The sequence below is a fragment of the Apteryx mantelli genome, chromosome 29 (genome assembly GCF_036417845.1).
Source record: "Apteryx mantelli isolate bAptMan1 chromosome 29, bAptMan1.hap1, whole genome shotgun sequence".
Lineage (NCBI taxonomy): Eukaryota > Metazoa > Chordata > Aves > Apterygiformes > Apterygidae > Apteryx > Apteryx mantelli.
Window position 1 is genome coordinate 7,092,507 of NC_090006.1, and position 17,195 is coordinate 7,109,701.

A 17,195-nucleotide genomic window follows, 5' to 3' on the forward strand; every position below is an offset into this window, starting at 1 on the left:
AAAAAGGGAGAGATGTTTCCAAAAATTGGTAAGAAATAAAGGCAGCCTTAGGCAGGGTTCTTTGTAGATAGCCATCAACACAAGCACATTTTAGTGGTCAAATCAAACCCCATAAATTCAGTGTATACAGTACATAACAAGCAAAAAAACAAAGACCCCAAACCTTAGCTGTTTAACTATGGGAAGACCAGGGCACATTTTGGGGGGGAGAGTGGGGAACCCCACCACCTCACAACTTTGCTACTCAACAAAAACAAAGCTTCCTTTAAATAACATCTTTTAAAAAAAAGTTACGAGTGACTGAACACAGCTCGCTGACACAGAATGACACAGTCTCCACTCCAGCACTGACTATGGGTAGGTAACATACACACATGCATGCGCACAGGATGCGTTTACTGAGCTCCAGACAACTTACCTGTAACACTGTTGGTGTACATTACTGTAATTCACAAGCGATTAAAGTTGTAGTGAAAACCTTATCTCAGATCACCCTGTCTCCCTCTCCTTCATGCTTGAATACCCTAAAACTGTTGGAGAAAAAAGGAACAAGTCACCCAGGAGAGTCCTTTGCTATTAGCTTCTATCTGTATTTTTATAAACTTATATGTTTACATCTGAAAATTCAGCTCCTCCAATAAAACAACTATAATGAGTTCAAAGAAAAATACATCACGGTAAAGGACGATTCAGCAACATCCTCATCTTATATAAATTTAGTATCTCCAGTCCAAACTGGAATGAAAATAATGTTACTGAATCTCAAGGTCTTTTTCATTTATTTACCATGATACACAATCAGTTTGCTTACTTCAAGAAATATTTGTGAAAACACCTCTGTGGAAAAGCCTTTAGTAGAGTCTCTTGTCCCCACTTGGTTCCCTCACAGCTCCCCACTCGCTACTCCCCAGAGCTTCTGCTGGGCTGCAGGAATGGCTGCAGCAGGCCAGGCACCCCGCAAAACCCTGCCAGCCACCAGAAACAAAAAGCAAAAGTCTGCTCTTGAATTGCTAAAGGGAGCTGAGCTAATGGTTATCATCTGTTACAAAGTTTCCCAAGATGAAACTTTGGTGATAATCATACAGCAACTGAAACTTTGCTTCCATCTAGTGTTTTGAAAGTTGTAAGTTTGCAGAGGAAAAACTCGGCAAGCATACCCTAAGAGGTCCCACAATAAGTGACATAATGGGACAGCACTATTTATTTAAAGCTCATGACTGATCCAGTTCTGCCTTAAAGCTGCAGGGTAACTTTGCTGTGTAAAAATTCTAGTTCTCCTATTCAAAGAGCTAACTGTTAAGATCAAAAAGCAATTTGAAACCAGAAGGGGAGAAAAAGCTTAAAATATACTTTGAGATTTTTTTAGTGCACAAGTCAAAACTCTAAAGATGATTTTACAAACAAATGGTGATGAAAAACAGCTAACACATTTAGCTTAAGCTTTTGGCTGACCCTGCAGAGAAGAATTTAAAACTAAAGATTTCTGGAGAAGCCTTCCAAGTGCTTTTTTTCTTTTTTTTAATCTATCTCTGAGTGGAAACTGTAAATCAAAAATTAACATCATCAGAGACCGTGCACCTAAATTCCAAGTACCACCTCTCTTCCAGATCAAAAGACACACAGGAAATCATATACCTAGGCCTAAATATCAGTGGAAGAGTTCAGTGCTCAAATGAAAGAAAAAAATCCTCATGCACAACAGACATCCAAAATGGCTCAACATAATTTATTTTTTATGTTAAAATGTACAGAGTTCTTTTGAAAGTACTTGCTAGAAAGGGAAAAAAAAGTGATATTACATACAAGGAGAGGAAGGGAGACCATCTGGCCAGGAGCGCATGACATGGAGAATTACAAAGGCATCTAGGCACCCCTTCCCCTTAGCTTACAAGTCACCATGAACAAAGTACAAAGAGGTTACAAAACAGGAAAAGCAAATATAAACAGACAGGAATAGACTCAGCTTCATTTGTACATGCGGCTTTTAGAGGCATCTGGAGCTCCTATTCACACACTCTAGAGATCTCTTTAAAGAGAATTTTTATCTTTCTTAAAATAGTTTTTAATATTCTACAACAAAGATAAAAAATTTTAAAGATGGAATGAAATGAAAAAGCTCTTATTTTAAAAGGCATCAAAGTCACTAACAGTGAGTTTTTTTTAATTTCTTTTAGAAGATTACCCAAGTTATCTTGCTAAAAATACATTTTTTTTTTTAAACAGAAGTGAAAAAATGGTAGGTACCAATATTACTGCGTTGGATAATTTCTTTTTATATATAGAAAAGAACTTTTTTTCTACAATAGTTCTACAGTCACAAAGGCTTGTGGAAAAGGGAGCTGCCCAATTGATTTAAAAAAAAAAAAAATACAAAACCAAACCAAACCAAACAGCAAACAAACTAAATTCACGGCCCTCATTTCAACAGCTTCTCCTCTCATCTCAGACCCCTACCCCAGCCCGCACCCCCCTCCAGAGACCAGGAAGCAGCAACACAGCTGAAGATCTAGAAAGGAGAGGGCAGCACAGTGCGCTTTCTACATGGGTGATTTGGAACTGGAATTGTATATACAGAGAAGTGGGGTCCTACACAGCCTTGTACATGCTCAAAAACCAAAGAGAAATAAAAAGTGGAAGTCCTTTGTATTCTGCTTTTTATGGTTAGCAGTTATTGGAGGAAAGTCCATTTTAGTGCATCTGAAGAAACCCCAGCTTTCATTTGGATTCTTTTGGTTTAAAAACAAAAGAAATTAGTCTTATTAATGTGTCTGTATTTCTACTTCATATACAACAACAACAACAACAACAACAAAAAAGAACTTTACATTAAAGGGTGAATAATGCTTTCCCTTTTTGTATTGGGTGACATGCCAGCAGGTACTGTCTCTATCACAGAGCAGCATAGACAAAAAAAGAATGAACTGGATTATGCAGTAATAAACGGCAAAATCCTGCTGCCTGCATCCTACTGTGGTGTTCAGACCATTTCATTCCTGTAAAACGGGCTGATTCCCTTCATTTCCCACACTAGCTCAAAAGTGTGGCTATCCCTATAGAATGGTGTCAAACACAGCTGAAGAATCAGGGAAGTATCTGCTTAACAACACTGACTCCTCCATAAAGCGGCATGTTCAGCAATTTCCTACCACACACCAGGAATGGAAGAGTGACAAGGACACCACAGGTTTCCTCTCAAGTCACTTAAAACATACAGTTCATCTTCCAAGAACAGGCAAGTAAAGATGTTAAGAGGCAGACCACTGGAAACAGCTGCTCTTGAGCTCAGCCTGACTCCAAGGCTCAGAACCAAGACCCTCAGCTTTTCAAAGTACATACTAAAACAGAGTTTGGGATTTCAGAGTTATGGCTGACTTGCAGCTCACCAAAACAAGAGCCTGCAGCCATTTTCTTGTCATAATAGACAGTAACCACCTTATCCTCCTCATGACTGCATGAGGGATATAAACAGCTCTCTCCGGAGATGCTTCTACTAGTTCAGTGACAGAATGTGTGTGTGTGCGTGCGCACATGCACGTGTGCATGTGTGCACGCACGTGTGCATTTCTGAGTGGTGAATGGGATCATTTAAAAGTTACATTATATTTTCAGAATGAAACATACAGACTATTTCAATTAATTCATCTACAAAAACACCAGTGTGAATAGAATTTATTGTTTACATATAACTCCAAATTTTACTGAGGGTGAGGAAGTCAGGGAAAGTTAATAATGAAAAAAATTTCCTGACTTGCAGAAATAAAGAGCTTCATTTATCCTCCGTGTCCCCTTCTGAGTCTCCCAATAAGTGCCTCCTGCTAGAAGTAGAAAATGCTAGGTGGGGTTTAGAGGGAAGGGTTGTTACCCTTTGAGATTTCAGACATTTTACATGACTGCAGCACTCGGAACTGCTTACAGAGGGGCACAGGAGAGGGAGAAGAACATACATTTGAAAAAAAATTTAGAAAGATGATTTCACTGTTGCACATATTATGTCCAAGTGGTCAAAGTAAGGCTCTTTTAAATTATGAAAAGATTTTGTGCATGTTTTCCCCCTAAAAAACATTTGTAAATGATTTTAGCTGTAAAATGGTTCAGGATTGTGAAGAAAACAAAAACCCAAAACAAAAAACAAAAACAAAGACCAGGCTTCCTAAAAAATAAAATAAACCAAAGAAAATCCCTCTAAATCTACAGCAATATTTTAACTGGAAAAAGGTCCATTTTCTCTGGTTCGTCAGTATAAAAGGTTCCTTTATTTATATATATTTAAGTTTTTAGGTTGCAAGTTCATCTTGCTCATCTTCTCATGTACGGTCCATTGAGAGACTGCTTGGGCACCCCAGCAGCATTCATGTAGCTGTGATGGGAGGGGCCAGTGTACATCATGTTTCCATGAGGATTTGGCTGCATAGGCTGCTGGGTATAGGCCTGGCTCCCCATCATTCCCATCTGCATCTGCATAGGATACTGTGCTGTCTGGTTCATGTAGGCAGGGTTACTATGGTAACTGCTGTTCATCATGGGCTGTGTCATTCTGTAGCTGTTCATGGCATTCAGGGTGTTCATATTCATGGAATTAACATTGTAAGGGGTGGTTGGCATTAGGTTGACTCCCATGTTCATACCCCGTTGAACAGCTAATGTACGAGGGCCAGCCTGCATGGCAACTGCAGGTGGGCTGCGGCCATAGAGCTGCTGCTGGTGCGCAGTTGCAGAGGGCAGTGGTGCTGATTTAGAGCGAATGGAAATATGCCCTTTGACTGGCATTTGCCCCTGCAACCTCTGCGTATGTGGAATACCGATATTGGTAGCAGACATATTACACTGAAGCAGAGGTGACGTGAGGTTCATGGTGGTGGATGCCAAGTTTGGTGGGGGTGTCATGGTGGCTTGTGCTTGTGGTGTCCCAGCTAATGGATGAGAGGGAGCTAGCTGAGCTAATCCTGTGTTGGACAGCGAAACACTGGTTGCATAGGAAGTCACAGCAGGAGAATGGCTATAAGGCATGGCATGAGGGTCCATAATGGTGTTTGTCAGCTGCTGTAACTTGGCTAAACTGAATGTGGCTGATGGTTGTGAATAGCTCCCAGCCCCAAAATCCCCTGGAATCCTCTCATAGATACTTATGTTACCAGTGCTTCCGGATTCAGGTATTTCCATGATCATAGGTGCTGGAGTGAAGCTGTTGTTCATGCTACACTGAGACAGTGGAGGTTGCTGCTGAGGTGGAGGTGGGGGCTGCGGCTGCTGTGATTGAGGCTGTTGCTGTTGTGGCTGTGTTGTTGGTTGCTGGTTACTAGGAGGCCTTTCCACCACACAGCTCTGAGGTGACTTGATATTGCAGTTTGCTGCAGGCTGGACGCTGCTTTGCTGCATCATGCTGCAACTGTTGCCAATGTTTGCCATTTGCTGAGTGACAACACAACTGTTCTGAGTGAGGCTGCTAGAAGACGACAATCCCCCGTAGGAACAGCTGCTCTGGGAAGAGTTATTTCCACAAATGCTGCCTCCCATAGTGGAGTCATAACTGCTGGGGTTTTCATAATTCTCTGTGGTGCTCTCAATGCTACCAAGGTCACTGAAGCCACTATCCACCACCTGCTGAGAGTGGTCTGATACAGAAGGCACATCCATCATGGGGCTGGTCTCCATGTTCTGCATAGAGGGTGCGGACAGGGATCCTTGTTCAGGACTTATCTGGGTGTAACTGCTCTCCAGAGCAGGCACATTTGGGCTGCTGACAGAACGCACAGACTGGCTGGGGTGGGACTGAACAGAGGATATTGGACTGTTGTGTTCTGAGGCCTGGCAATCTTCAACCATTGATATCTGAGGATCTTCCTCAGTCTGGGTGTAACTCTGCAGAGTCTGACAAGCTGCAAGAGTTTCTTCACAGTCCTGGTAAGCTACATCATGCTCATTGCTCTCCTCCTGTGTCAAGGACTGGACTGCTTGAACAGTTTCTAGATCTAGTTCACTGTGAGGAATCTCCTCTTCTTCCTTTAATTCAATTAACCCTTCTTTATTACTTTGCTCTTCTTCGTGATCATCTTCAGACCCAGGGACATGCTCTGAGCCCACTGATGTCTCATTGGAAGCCTGCTCTTCCTCAGAATCTGCCTCTGCTTCATCTTTTCCTTTTGCATCCTCTCTACTGCTTGATATGCTTGTTTCTAAAAAACACTCTTGCACATCAGGCTCCTCCTTCACCCCTTCTCTCACAGGCTGTTCCTCCAATTCTTTCTTCTTCAGAGACTCCAGATGACCATCATCTTCATCATCAGCATCATGGTCTTCGTTTTGATTAGTCACTACTGCAACTTCTTCTTCTTCCTCATGGTCATGCTCAGGTTCTTCTAGTTCTTGCTGTTCTTCTTCTGATTGCCTTTGCTCTTCTAAAACCCGTGGCTTCTCCTCTACTTCCTCCTCTATTTCAGGCTCTTTAACTTCTGGCGCTGGACTGCTGCTGCTGTCCACAGGAGAAACTGCCCTTACTTCACTGCTGGTTGTATCTTCCTCTTCCCCCTCTCCCACCTCTTCTGCTTCCATATTCACATCATCATCTTTCCTTTCCTCAATAAGGGGCAACTCTTCTTTCTGCTCAACACTTTCCTCTGTATCTGAAATTTTGAGCTTACGCCCTGTTTTTGAGCTAACTACCACTGCATCAACTCCCTCACCCTGAACAGATGGTGTCACTTTCTCCCGGTTCAGTTTAAAACCTGGTTTTCGACCAGGTCTTTTCTTCCAGTGGATTGGTTTTCGGCTTTTGCCTTTTGGCCATCCCTTTTTCTTTTTCATGGGTGTAGAAGTATCTGGTTCCAGTGAAGAATCCTTTGCTTCACATTTTCTCAGCACAGATAATGGTTTCAAGGTTGGGGTGCCTGAAAACACAAATGGAAAGACACCGTTCAAATATTTTATTTTACCTGAGCATTCATGGAAGCTTTCCCAAACATCCCATCATGTTTACCAACTTCATGTACCAACAATAGCTTAGAGAAATATTGCAAAGGGTAACAAGAAAGATCAAGGTCTGCTCATTAGCAATCACATTACACATTACATTTTCAAAGAACAACACTGCTTTCCAGGTTTTGCATGGTCAGAGCTTTGAGCTTTTAATAAACAATCCAAATTAAATGCTAGGCTGCATGACAAAGTCCTAGAAAGACTCGCCACCCAATGCAAGCGTTATTTATACAATATGCTCACAAATGAAAATGTTCTAGTGGTATCCTGCACCTAGGGAGGAAATACCTCCAAGCACCAGTACAGGTTGGTTGACCTGCTGGAAAGCAGCTCTGCGGAGAAGGACCTGGGAGTCCTGGTGGACACCAAGTTAACCATGAGCCAGCAATGTGCCCTTGTGACTAAGGCCAACAGTATCCTGGGCTGCATTAGGAAGAGTGCTGCCAGCAGGTTGAGGGAGGTGATCCTTGCCCTCTACTCAGCCCTGGTGAGGCCACATATGCACTACTGTGTCCAGTTCTGGGCTCCCCAGTACAAGAGAGACGTGGAACTACTGGAGAGAGTCCAGCGGAGGGCTACGAAGATGATTAGGGGACTGGAGCATCTCCCCTATGAGGAAAGGCTGAGAGCGCAGGGCCTGTTCAGCCTGGAGAAGAGAAGGCTGAGAGGGGATCTTATCAATGTATACAAATATCTAAAGGGAGGGTGTCAAGAGGATGGGGCCAGACTAATTTCAGTGGTGCCCAGAGACAGGACAAGAGGCAATGGGCACAAACTGAAACACAGACAGTTCCATCTGAATATGAGGAAAAACTTCTTTACTGTGAGGGTGACAGAGTACTGGAACAGGTTGCCCAGAGAGGTTGTGGAGTCTCCTTCTCTGGAGATATTCAAAATCCTCCTGGACACAATCCTGTGCAACATGCTCTAGGTGACCCTGCTTGCGCGGGGGGGGGTTGGACTTAGACAATCTCCAGAGGTCCCTTCCAACCTCAACCATTCTGGGATTCTGTGATTAAGTAAATAACCATCTCTTGACTTTTTACTGAGTCACAAATCAGCCCTCCAACTGTTTAAACCAGGACCAGTGTCAGGGTAATGGGCGAGCAGGTAGCTGGGTCATCCCACTATATGGATATAAGATCAAATTTCCCCCCAAATTCAGAGCAGATATAGTCACATTTCTGCCCTTCCTACCATCATGAAAAATGTTGCCAGTTCCATGCTATACAATTCCCAAGCATTAATGTAAGAAGAGCTGTTGTAAATGCGCACTTATGCAAATAATTTAACCAAGGTAAAACTGAATAATATATGCTCCAAGTAGCCCACAAACACTTCTTACAAACTGCTCAAAGGTCAGCTGAGTTACTCTTGCCCTTTGCTCAAGTCTGTGAAGTGAACGGGATGTTAACAGTGTTCTGGGTTGTCAGAAGTTACTCAACATTCTTAGGAGCATGTTCATCCACAGTTAGTCACTTAAAAAAAAAGGTATTTCCATTGAAATGCTGTTATTTTAAGCTAGAAATACACCATATATTAGGTCCAAGAAGTTCAGACAGGCAGTTACTCTAAATACCTCTGACCATAAGCATCTTGCAAAAATTCTGGGTATTAAAGAAAAGAATTCAAAACAAACACTGAGTTCAGAGTTCAACAATCCCTTGAAGTCATCCATAAAACAAATATTTGGAACATGAATTAAAAAAAGGATCTGCCAAAGCCATAATATCATTGGGCAGGCAGAAGAAAACATTACCTTCACAGAATTTGTTAAAGCATTAACACTTAACCCCTTCTTTCACATTTCCAATCTACTACAGAGGATTAGCCTTTAGTATCTCCTTGGTAAAGATCCTATGCTTTTATCTGCCCTGTCAAGGATATAATATTTTTAAGAATACAAAAACAAAAGTCAGTGATCTTATCATGGCAGGCTCCCCTTACAATAATGCAATATTTTTTATCATATGCACTTGACTCTGTCCTTGCAAAGGAATATGGATTTTAAGACCACTCAAAGTTTCATCCACCTTGTTTTCAAGGATGTTGAGATACACACATGCTCATTCAGATGACTTAGCTAAAAGAGTATGCAGATAAACTTGGAAAGAAAATCCTCACAGTTTTCACATTTGGAGTAAAACTTACAGGTAGAACCAGGAAAACCAAAATAATGTGGTCCAGCCTATTAAAGAGCTTCACCTTCTCCCATGCAACAGTAACCAAATTGCACAGAATTAGGAGAATATAGGGAGACAAGGCTTATTTATTTTCCACAGCATATAACACATTCTGTCTTCAGAATGCCAAATCCTTTTAAAATATTGACCTCAAATCACAACACCACACTATCCACTCTCACTTTGGCCCCAATAGCAATCAGAACCAATTCAAATTCTGATCAGACACCAGATTTCAGAGACTGCAATGTTACATCTCAAAGAATTTATAAAAACAACTTCCACACATTGCCTTAACCAGAGATGAAGTTCTCATAGAAAATCTAAGCCAAACCACCCTTAGTCAGAATGTTTAAAAAAAAAAAAAGTAAAACTTTCCAAGAATCTAAGCTTCCCATAAACACTGCTAACTCTTGTAGTTATGACTAAAATATTCTAAATTTGAACCAAGTATAAGTGACTGCAACAATATATTTGTGAATTGTCACAAAGCAGTGAACACTCCCCCCACAACAGCTTAATTCTTTATTCAAAATGGCCAGCAATAAGCTATTTACAATGACTAAATCATTATCCTCATCCGCTAACATCTGTTTAGATAAAATACATTCTATTTTCTTTAAGATCAGTGCAGTTTTACTATATTTGTGTAAAGGCATCTGTGCCAAAGGCATAAAAAGCATACAGATACCATATGATTCGAGAAGCAGAAATATCCTAGAACAGCAGGCTTATTACTGGCACCTTGTTACCTTAGTGTTAGTGACAAATTTGTAGAAGTTCAGGAAAAACAGCGAGTGAAGTGACACTAGAGAATAGGAAGCACTGAATTACAAGGCGAGAGTAAGAAAGTAAAGTATTTATAAAGCAGGTGAGCAAGAAATTTATCACTGTAGTTTATAATGGGTGCAACTTAAAATAGTGGTTTTCCAAATATCATGCATGACCCCTGGGGATTATGGACTATTTGTAACCTTCAAAAGATCGTTAAAAAACACTGCTTAAATACCGTTGTATTTTATAAGGCAATGTGTGTGTGTGAAATCTCTAAAGGGATCTGCATCTCCACCAGAAAATATTCAGAACACAAAAAGATTGAAAAACATTTATCTAACAGGTCTTCTTCCAACTGTATAGTCTTATTAATGGTGCTGGAATAATCTGATCCAAATAGAATTAACAGAAACACAGTATGTGTTGACTGGGGACAAATTTCCACTGAGCAGCAAACTTAATGCTGCATTAACATGTGTTTGCACTCAATTTAAACAGTTATATTTTATTATAAGGATTTAGGGTTAACTGTTGCTAAATGAATAGTACAAGTGACTATAATCTCATTGCTATTTTCAGTATTTAAGTACCTTTAGAGAAAAATTCTCTTCTGCTAACCAAAGGCCAGTTGAAAGCCATAAATTAATGAGTTAGTTCCAGTAACGATCATTTATAGTGGGATAAGAACACCATACATCTTTCTTATACAGTTCCCTTTTCATTTGGCCGCTCGCCTTGCACTACGTAGGCCATCAAGAAGTTCTCTTGGGAACATGATGTATTGAGCAATAACAAAATAAGGAAGATAACTAATGCAATATCTAAAAGACAGACGTTTAGAGTGCATTGAAGATGCAAAATAAATAAAAATATTTGGTTGGAACTGGTTATTTTATGAATTGAAGATTCAGAGGATTTTAAGGAGATATGAGAAGTTGAGAGGAGGGACATGCAATTTGATGAAGAACAGTATCCCAAAACAGATCATTTGTTATTTCTCTTTGTCTTTGTTGGGAGAATCTGAGGGCTCGTTAATTTGTTTCTGCTTTATTTCTGTAAAGTGACCCTGTTGCATAACCTTTTCCACAATCACAGACATCAATTCCACTGGAAAAGTTGAAGCTGAAAATGACCTGTTATCAGTTCATTGGTGCTGAGATAGTTAAACACAAGCACCATGTTTTCATGAGACTTCGGAATATTTTAGGCTGGTTTGACTGGTAATTTATGCCTAACCCTATATTTTGGCTGGAAGTTACAAAGCAAGGTAAACAACTTCTTCCATCATCAGCTATCATCATCTGACACTGACACACCCTTATCTGTATCGAGCTTTCAACTGCATACCATCAAACATACCATTAGTGTCATCAGACTCCTCCTCATCTTTGGACTTCCTCTTAGAAGAAGGTCTGCGCCTGAGGGTGTCTTGTGGGGGTAAGTGCCGAAAGTATCCACTAGGCAAAAGTTCGTTCTCCTCCTCCTCTTCTTCCTCCTCTTCCTCCTCCTCAATCTCAAAGGTAGGCTCTAATCGGGGCATTGGTCGTTCAGAGTCTGAGTCCTCAAATGGTTCATCCAGTACTTCTGTGGTCTCAGAGATCGTTTCAGTGACAACACTGCTGTTGTGGTGCTTACGCTTGCGGACTCGCCTCTTCCGATGAAGAATTGGTTTCTGAAAGGGGAAGGTGGGAGAAAAGACTTTTCATTTTTATCATGAGTAGTTGAAATAAAACACTGCTAAACAGAAAACATGAGCTACAGAGTTGAACACTAAACAGAACCAGAAAGGTCCCTTCTGGAATCCAGGATTCACAGAAAACACTGACCAGCTCCTGCCTTCAGTTAGACAGATGTCAAGTACAATGCAAGACCACTCATTTTAGTGGTCTCACTAAATTAGTAGCAAGTACTCAAGATCAGTAGATTGGCATCAGCGTAATGGTAGAACGCATTTAAACAGCTGAAGCTTAATAACCCATCAGGTCACAGTCATTACAACACAGATATGAACAGTTTACAATGAGCTGCAAAGATGATACAGAAGATAACTTTTTATCGCAGCATCCCATGAAGAGAGGATTTTCTTGGTCATGTTTATAGAATTCACGTCTCCAAGGTAAATCATTCCAAAACCTTCATGCCATGATTTCAGTTGTTTAGGTAATGTTTGTGTTTCAAAAGCTTCTTTTACAAGTAGGACTTAGCTGTTTTTATTTGGTGTGACTGAATACATCTTTAACATCTGAGGTGAGAAAAATCAAAAGCACAAATAGCAGAAAATACTCTCCAGCCACTATACCATTGTTTCTCTAGAGAAAATAGTCCTGCAGACTTTTCTGGAAAGGAAAAAAAAAAAATGTGCAGATGCTACTTGTACACTTAATACACATTTCATGAGCTGCACTGACCCTCAAGATAGCATCAACATATTGAGAAAACAGACTGCATAATATAGTCAGAGACAAAAGAAAAAAGAAAAAAAAAAGAAAAAAGAAAGCACACACCTTTCGTTTTAATGTTGGCTTTGTGAGAACTGGTGGAGAGTTTGATCGAGGACTCACAGGCTCATCTTCCTCCTCTTCACTACTTTCACTAGAACACCTCAGAGGCGTGCTGTCGCTGTAGCGGCGGGGTAATCTGTCGCAGTTTTCTGAGAATCTGCGCTTCAGTGGCTCAGTGTTCTTTTTCAACTGCCCTCTCCACCTTTCCATACCTTCACTGTACCGCCGACGGGGCACTGCAGATTTTTCACCTTTGCCATACTGCCCCTGGGAAACCACAGATTTTTCCTCATCTTCAGCATACCGGCTCCTTGGGACTGGAGATTTCTCCTCACATTCACCACATCTTCCCTGTAAGGCTGCTGACTTCTCCTCACATTCGCTGCACCGGCCTCGTGAGGCTGCTGACTTTTCCTCACATTCGCTGCAACGTCCACTGGGAACTGCTGTCTTCTCCTCAACGGGCAATTTTGGTTCCTTCTCACAAAAGGGCTCCCGCAGTTTTTTGCCCTTGCGGCTCCATCGACCTCTTCGTGATGGCTGACTGTTTGCAGGAAGACTATCCAGAGGAAGAATGTGCTTGTTTGGCCGTGTAGAATTGGCTGGAGCAACAATGTCTGGCTTTTTTTCATTCTCTGTAGGAGAATAAGGCTCTTGCTCTTTCTTCTCCCATGATACAGATTTTACCATCTGATTTAAATAAAAACAAATAGGTTTCACACTTCCTGTTTAAGTATCCATCCTGAATTCTATTCAGCAGAAGCTTCTGAGCAAAAAGGAATGAAATTAGAAAACAAATGCACTCAGAAAAGTTTAACAAGAATGATGACAAATGAATTGACCTTATGAGATTCTAATAGTGCCAACTGCAACTCCTTCACCTCTCAAGTGATAATGTATCTCAATTAGCTTCCTGACAAGTGATCTCAGTCAGTAACAGCCATCCAGTGGTCTGCTGGAATGCAAACATCACCTTGCTACATCCAAACACAGTATTTGTGTTATTTTCAAGAAAAAGCAAGGTAAGAGATTTTCAAAGCTACTTTTGGTAACAATGCATGATTCATTTAATTTAAACACAGTGACAGTGCACAACTTGCCTCTCAGAAACAGTAGTCTAGTCAGTTCTTATCACCTGATGTGAGTGTGCAGCCCTTCAGGAATAGCAGCCTGTATTTCAGGAATTTTCACTGCTCTGCATACAGTGATTTAGGATAAAAGCTATTACTGGCTTGGTGAAAACACATAGCAAAAGTTTTTGGTGCAAAAATGTTAAGCATTTAGTTGATTAATTTTTACTTATGCTACTTGTCACTTATGGAACAATTGTGTGCTTTCAAACCTAATCCCATTTCAATAATTTGATGAGAGTCAAAGGTTGCTTGACTGCAGGGGTTCTTTGGTTTTGTTTGCTTGCTTTTTTGTTTTCTTTTTACATTGAAAAAAGCATTAGAGATGGAAGAAGCCTATTACTCTTTTCAGCAACAGTAAAGACAGACAGACTTGAACCTTCCTCCAGATATTGCTTCACCGATTTTCCTATTTTTAGTTTCTCATCTGAAATTATAAAGATGCATATACTAATCATGACTGCAATGCTTTTTATGATTATACAACATGCCCAAGCTTCCCATTCAAAATTTTGTTAGCATTGTCTGTGAAAGCATAAGAGCACTGAATGTAAACTATATGTCACATAAGAGTAACAGAATCACTCTTACACTGGCCTCTGGATCTTTTTCTTTCTGCTGTTGTTGCTCTTCATTTTCCCCATCCTCCGTCTCCTCTTCTTCATCTTCAGAGACAACTGAGTTGGAAACTATAACAGGTGTCCAACGCAGACATTCTGCATCCACATCTATGGGTCGGACATTAGTTCTAAGCTTCGCCATATGTTCCTGGATGAGTTTCTCCCGACGAATGATCACAAATCTAAACAGTAATAACACACTGATCAACAGTAGGCTATACGCTATACATGTTATCATGTGAAACGGATATTAAACAAAATATGACAGAAAAAAAATTATCTGTTTACTCTCAAGCAGTGCTGCATGAATAACTTCAGAGCGGACAAAAAGACTGGGACAGCTCATTAAGATTCTACAATCTGCAATATCTTCAGACCAACAGATAAGGCATCTTAAAACTGAGAAAATGCTACTAAAATTCTTTCCATTTCTTGCTAATGGTGAAGCCGTTATCCTTACATAGATAACATTCAGCTGCAGACTATCGGTTTTGTTATATGTTAAATGGACAGGGGGTATGCCACCTGGGAAACAGAGAGACAATCTAAAGTGAAGGATGCCAAACATCAGTTACATGAGACATGCAGAGTCTGAATGACAGTGAAAGAAATGCTTTAAAAAGTTACATTCCCACTATCCAGTGTGTTTTATTCAGGTGGCTGGGACTAATATCACTGACTAATTTTGTAACGTAAAGTAGGATGCATATTATAAAACAAGGACATACAACGCTTCTCAAATAACTTTGAAATTTCCAAATTACTTCCAAGTAGGAACACAAAACACAGCAGAATACAATCCCACTCCCCCAAACTGCTACTGTCTGAACCAAGAAAAATAATTCTGAATATTTCACTTGACTGGTACATGCAGCTAGTGAAGCAAACGATCTCTATTCTATATCCACACACCTCATTTCTCCCAGTGATCTATCCCATTGCAAGATTTCCATGTTAACCCCCACAGTTAATGACATCTTTGACATACAGAAAAGGAGGAGGAGGAAATTGGCTGCTCAGCCACTGGAAAAAAAGGATGAGGAGGGCAACAACTTCCCCTAGAGATCCTACTGTTCCTTTTTGAGATGACATTAGACTGATTATGCAGGTGGACCCCCAGAGAACATGGCCAAAAGACTGGCTTGCTTTCTCTCACAGCTGGAAATGACCCAGAAGTTCCATAGCTACAGAGCTTCACAGCTGGTAACCTGGTGTAACTTTGTCATTAAACAATTCTTGACCCACACACAAGCATCAGGCATCTCAACAGCCAATATTTGGACACATGCTTATGAATTAAATAAAAATCAAGCCTATAGATGTGACTTGTCTCCAAATACCATTCAACTTTATTGAAATCCATCTGAAGCTATCTGGAAACACGATGGGATTACTGTACTCACTGATCACTACGGAAGTCAAGCATTCGCAGGTGGTGCAGAGTGGAAGTGATATCTTGAGGGCAGATTCCAGTCAGCTTACTCAACTTCTTGATGCTTAATTGCTTGTCACGTTGATGATAAAGGCACTCCAATATTACACTTTTCCAATAAGCCATATATGAGAGCCGCCCCAGATCTGACAGTGGCTTCTCTGGTGATCCTGCTTGACCCTCACGCTTTGAAAGTAGGTAGCCTAAAGAAACACAAGAAAAAAAATTCACAGAACTGGCATATACAGCTACTATTTCCTGTCACTGCACTTCTACAGAGACATTTTCCCAGAAAGTAGCTGAACGCTACTTAGAAGATATATATTACAGTTTTGAAGGATCATGATCAGGCCGACATTTTTCAGTTCAAATACCTATTATTCAATGATAAGAGCAAGAGATTTCTAAACTACACTGCCTTTGGTTATGGGCAATGCCACGAGATGGCAGCACTTGCCTACCTTGAAACTGTAATGACACAAAAGCACATTAGTCCCGCTCCACAGGCACTCAGCAGGAAGTACAGAAACAGTGTAGGGTCTTCTGAATATCTTTGAATTTTCAACTCTGCCAACGAAGTCATTAAGTCATTTAAAAGAAACCTGACCTTTCTGACAGTGAGGGGCTATTTTGGCTTTAGAAAGAGATAAAAGATGTGAAAGCAAATAAATTTTAGAAGTTGTTATTAGCTTATCACAGAACCATTGAGGTTGGAAGGGACCTTTAGAGATCATCAAGTCCAACCCCCCTGGTCAAGCAGGGTCACCTAGACCAGGTTGCCCAGGACCCTGTAATAACTTAATAATAACTTGTAATGACAAACATAACTTGTGGCAATTATTTTATGTATGTGAAATTCATTAATTTGGCACAAAATTCAATTGCAATAGTAATTTTGAAGATGGTAGAGGGAAAACACATATTTTAACCATGTAAAACTAAAATGGCAAAATATGTTATTGAAAATTATCTACTGCAAAACTTATGGCCAGACTGGACAGTACCAAGCTCTAACTACAGAGCTTTAAATGATCTGAGACTTTCATATACAACACAGCTGCAATAAAAAGAGAGGTTTTATTGTCCCCAGTATGACCAAAAAAAAAAAAAAAAAAAGAGAGCTGACAAATTGACAAATAAGTCTTCCCATTGCTGGTCTGAGATAGCCAAAATTTGTTCACTTTTCAAGAACTATCACTGACTTCCTTTGTTTCGCCAGTATTTTGAGGAGAACAACAGCTTAAGTGCAGAGGGAAATTTACCAGCAAAAGTATTCTTGTATAATTATGCCAGCAGGATTTTTCCTCTGGACATTAAGTTCAAAATTAGCAGGTCCACTGGGAGGGGTCTATCAGCAAAATAAAGAGTAGTATAGTTACAGTGGTAAGTTTTCCAGTGAACTCACTGAAATCCATGTATGAATCTCAGAACTGTTTGAGTACTCAGAGCCTAAATATAGCTGTTCTTGTTACTCTCAAAGGCTAAATCAAAACCTAATTATGACTAGTATTTTCTTAAGACACTCATTCACCTAATCTAGCTGCTGAAGGTTTCAGACTGTGTAGTTTTAGAGCTGATTTTTG

At 40.4% G+C, this 17,195-nt stretch overlaps 1 protein-coding gene across 3 annotated transcripts in view; it reads right to left on the reverse strand.

The window, feature by feature from the left end:
* Positions 1 to 1,705: 1,705 nt before the first annotated feature.
* KAT6A (lysine acetyltransferase 6A) overlaps positions 1,706 to 17,195 on the reverse strand; it is a 49,542-nt gene continuing 34,052 nt past the window's right edge. For all 3 annotated transcript variants that reach the window (XM_067312488.1, XM_067312487.1, XM_067312486.1), the window contains 5 exons: positions 15,584 to 15,815; positions 14,152 to 14,362; positions 12,434 to 13,120; positions 11,289 to 11,601; positions 1,706 to 6,884 (listed from right to left, as the gene is read on the reverse strand). In XM_067312488.1, coding sequence (XP_067168589.1) covers positions 4,297 to 6,884; positions 11,289 to 11,601; positions 12,434 to 13,120; positions 14,152 to 14,362; positions 15,584 to 15,815 — 4,031 coding nt within the window. In that variant the 3' untranslated portion in view covers positions 1,706 to 4,296. The remainder of the gene's footprint in view (positions 6,885 to 11,288; positions 11,602 to 12,433; positions 13,121 to 14,151; positions 14,363 to 15,583; positions 15,816 to 17,195) is intronic.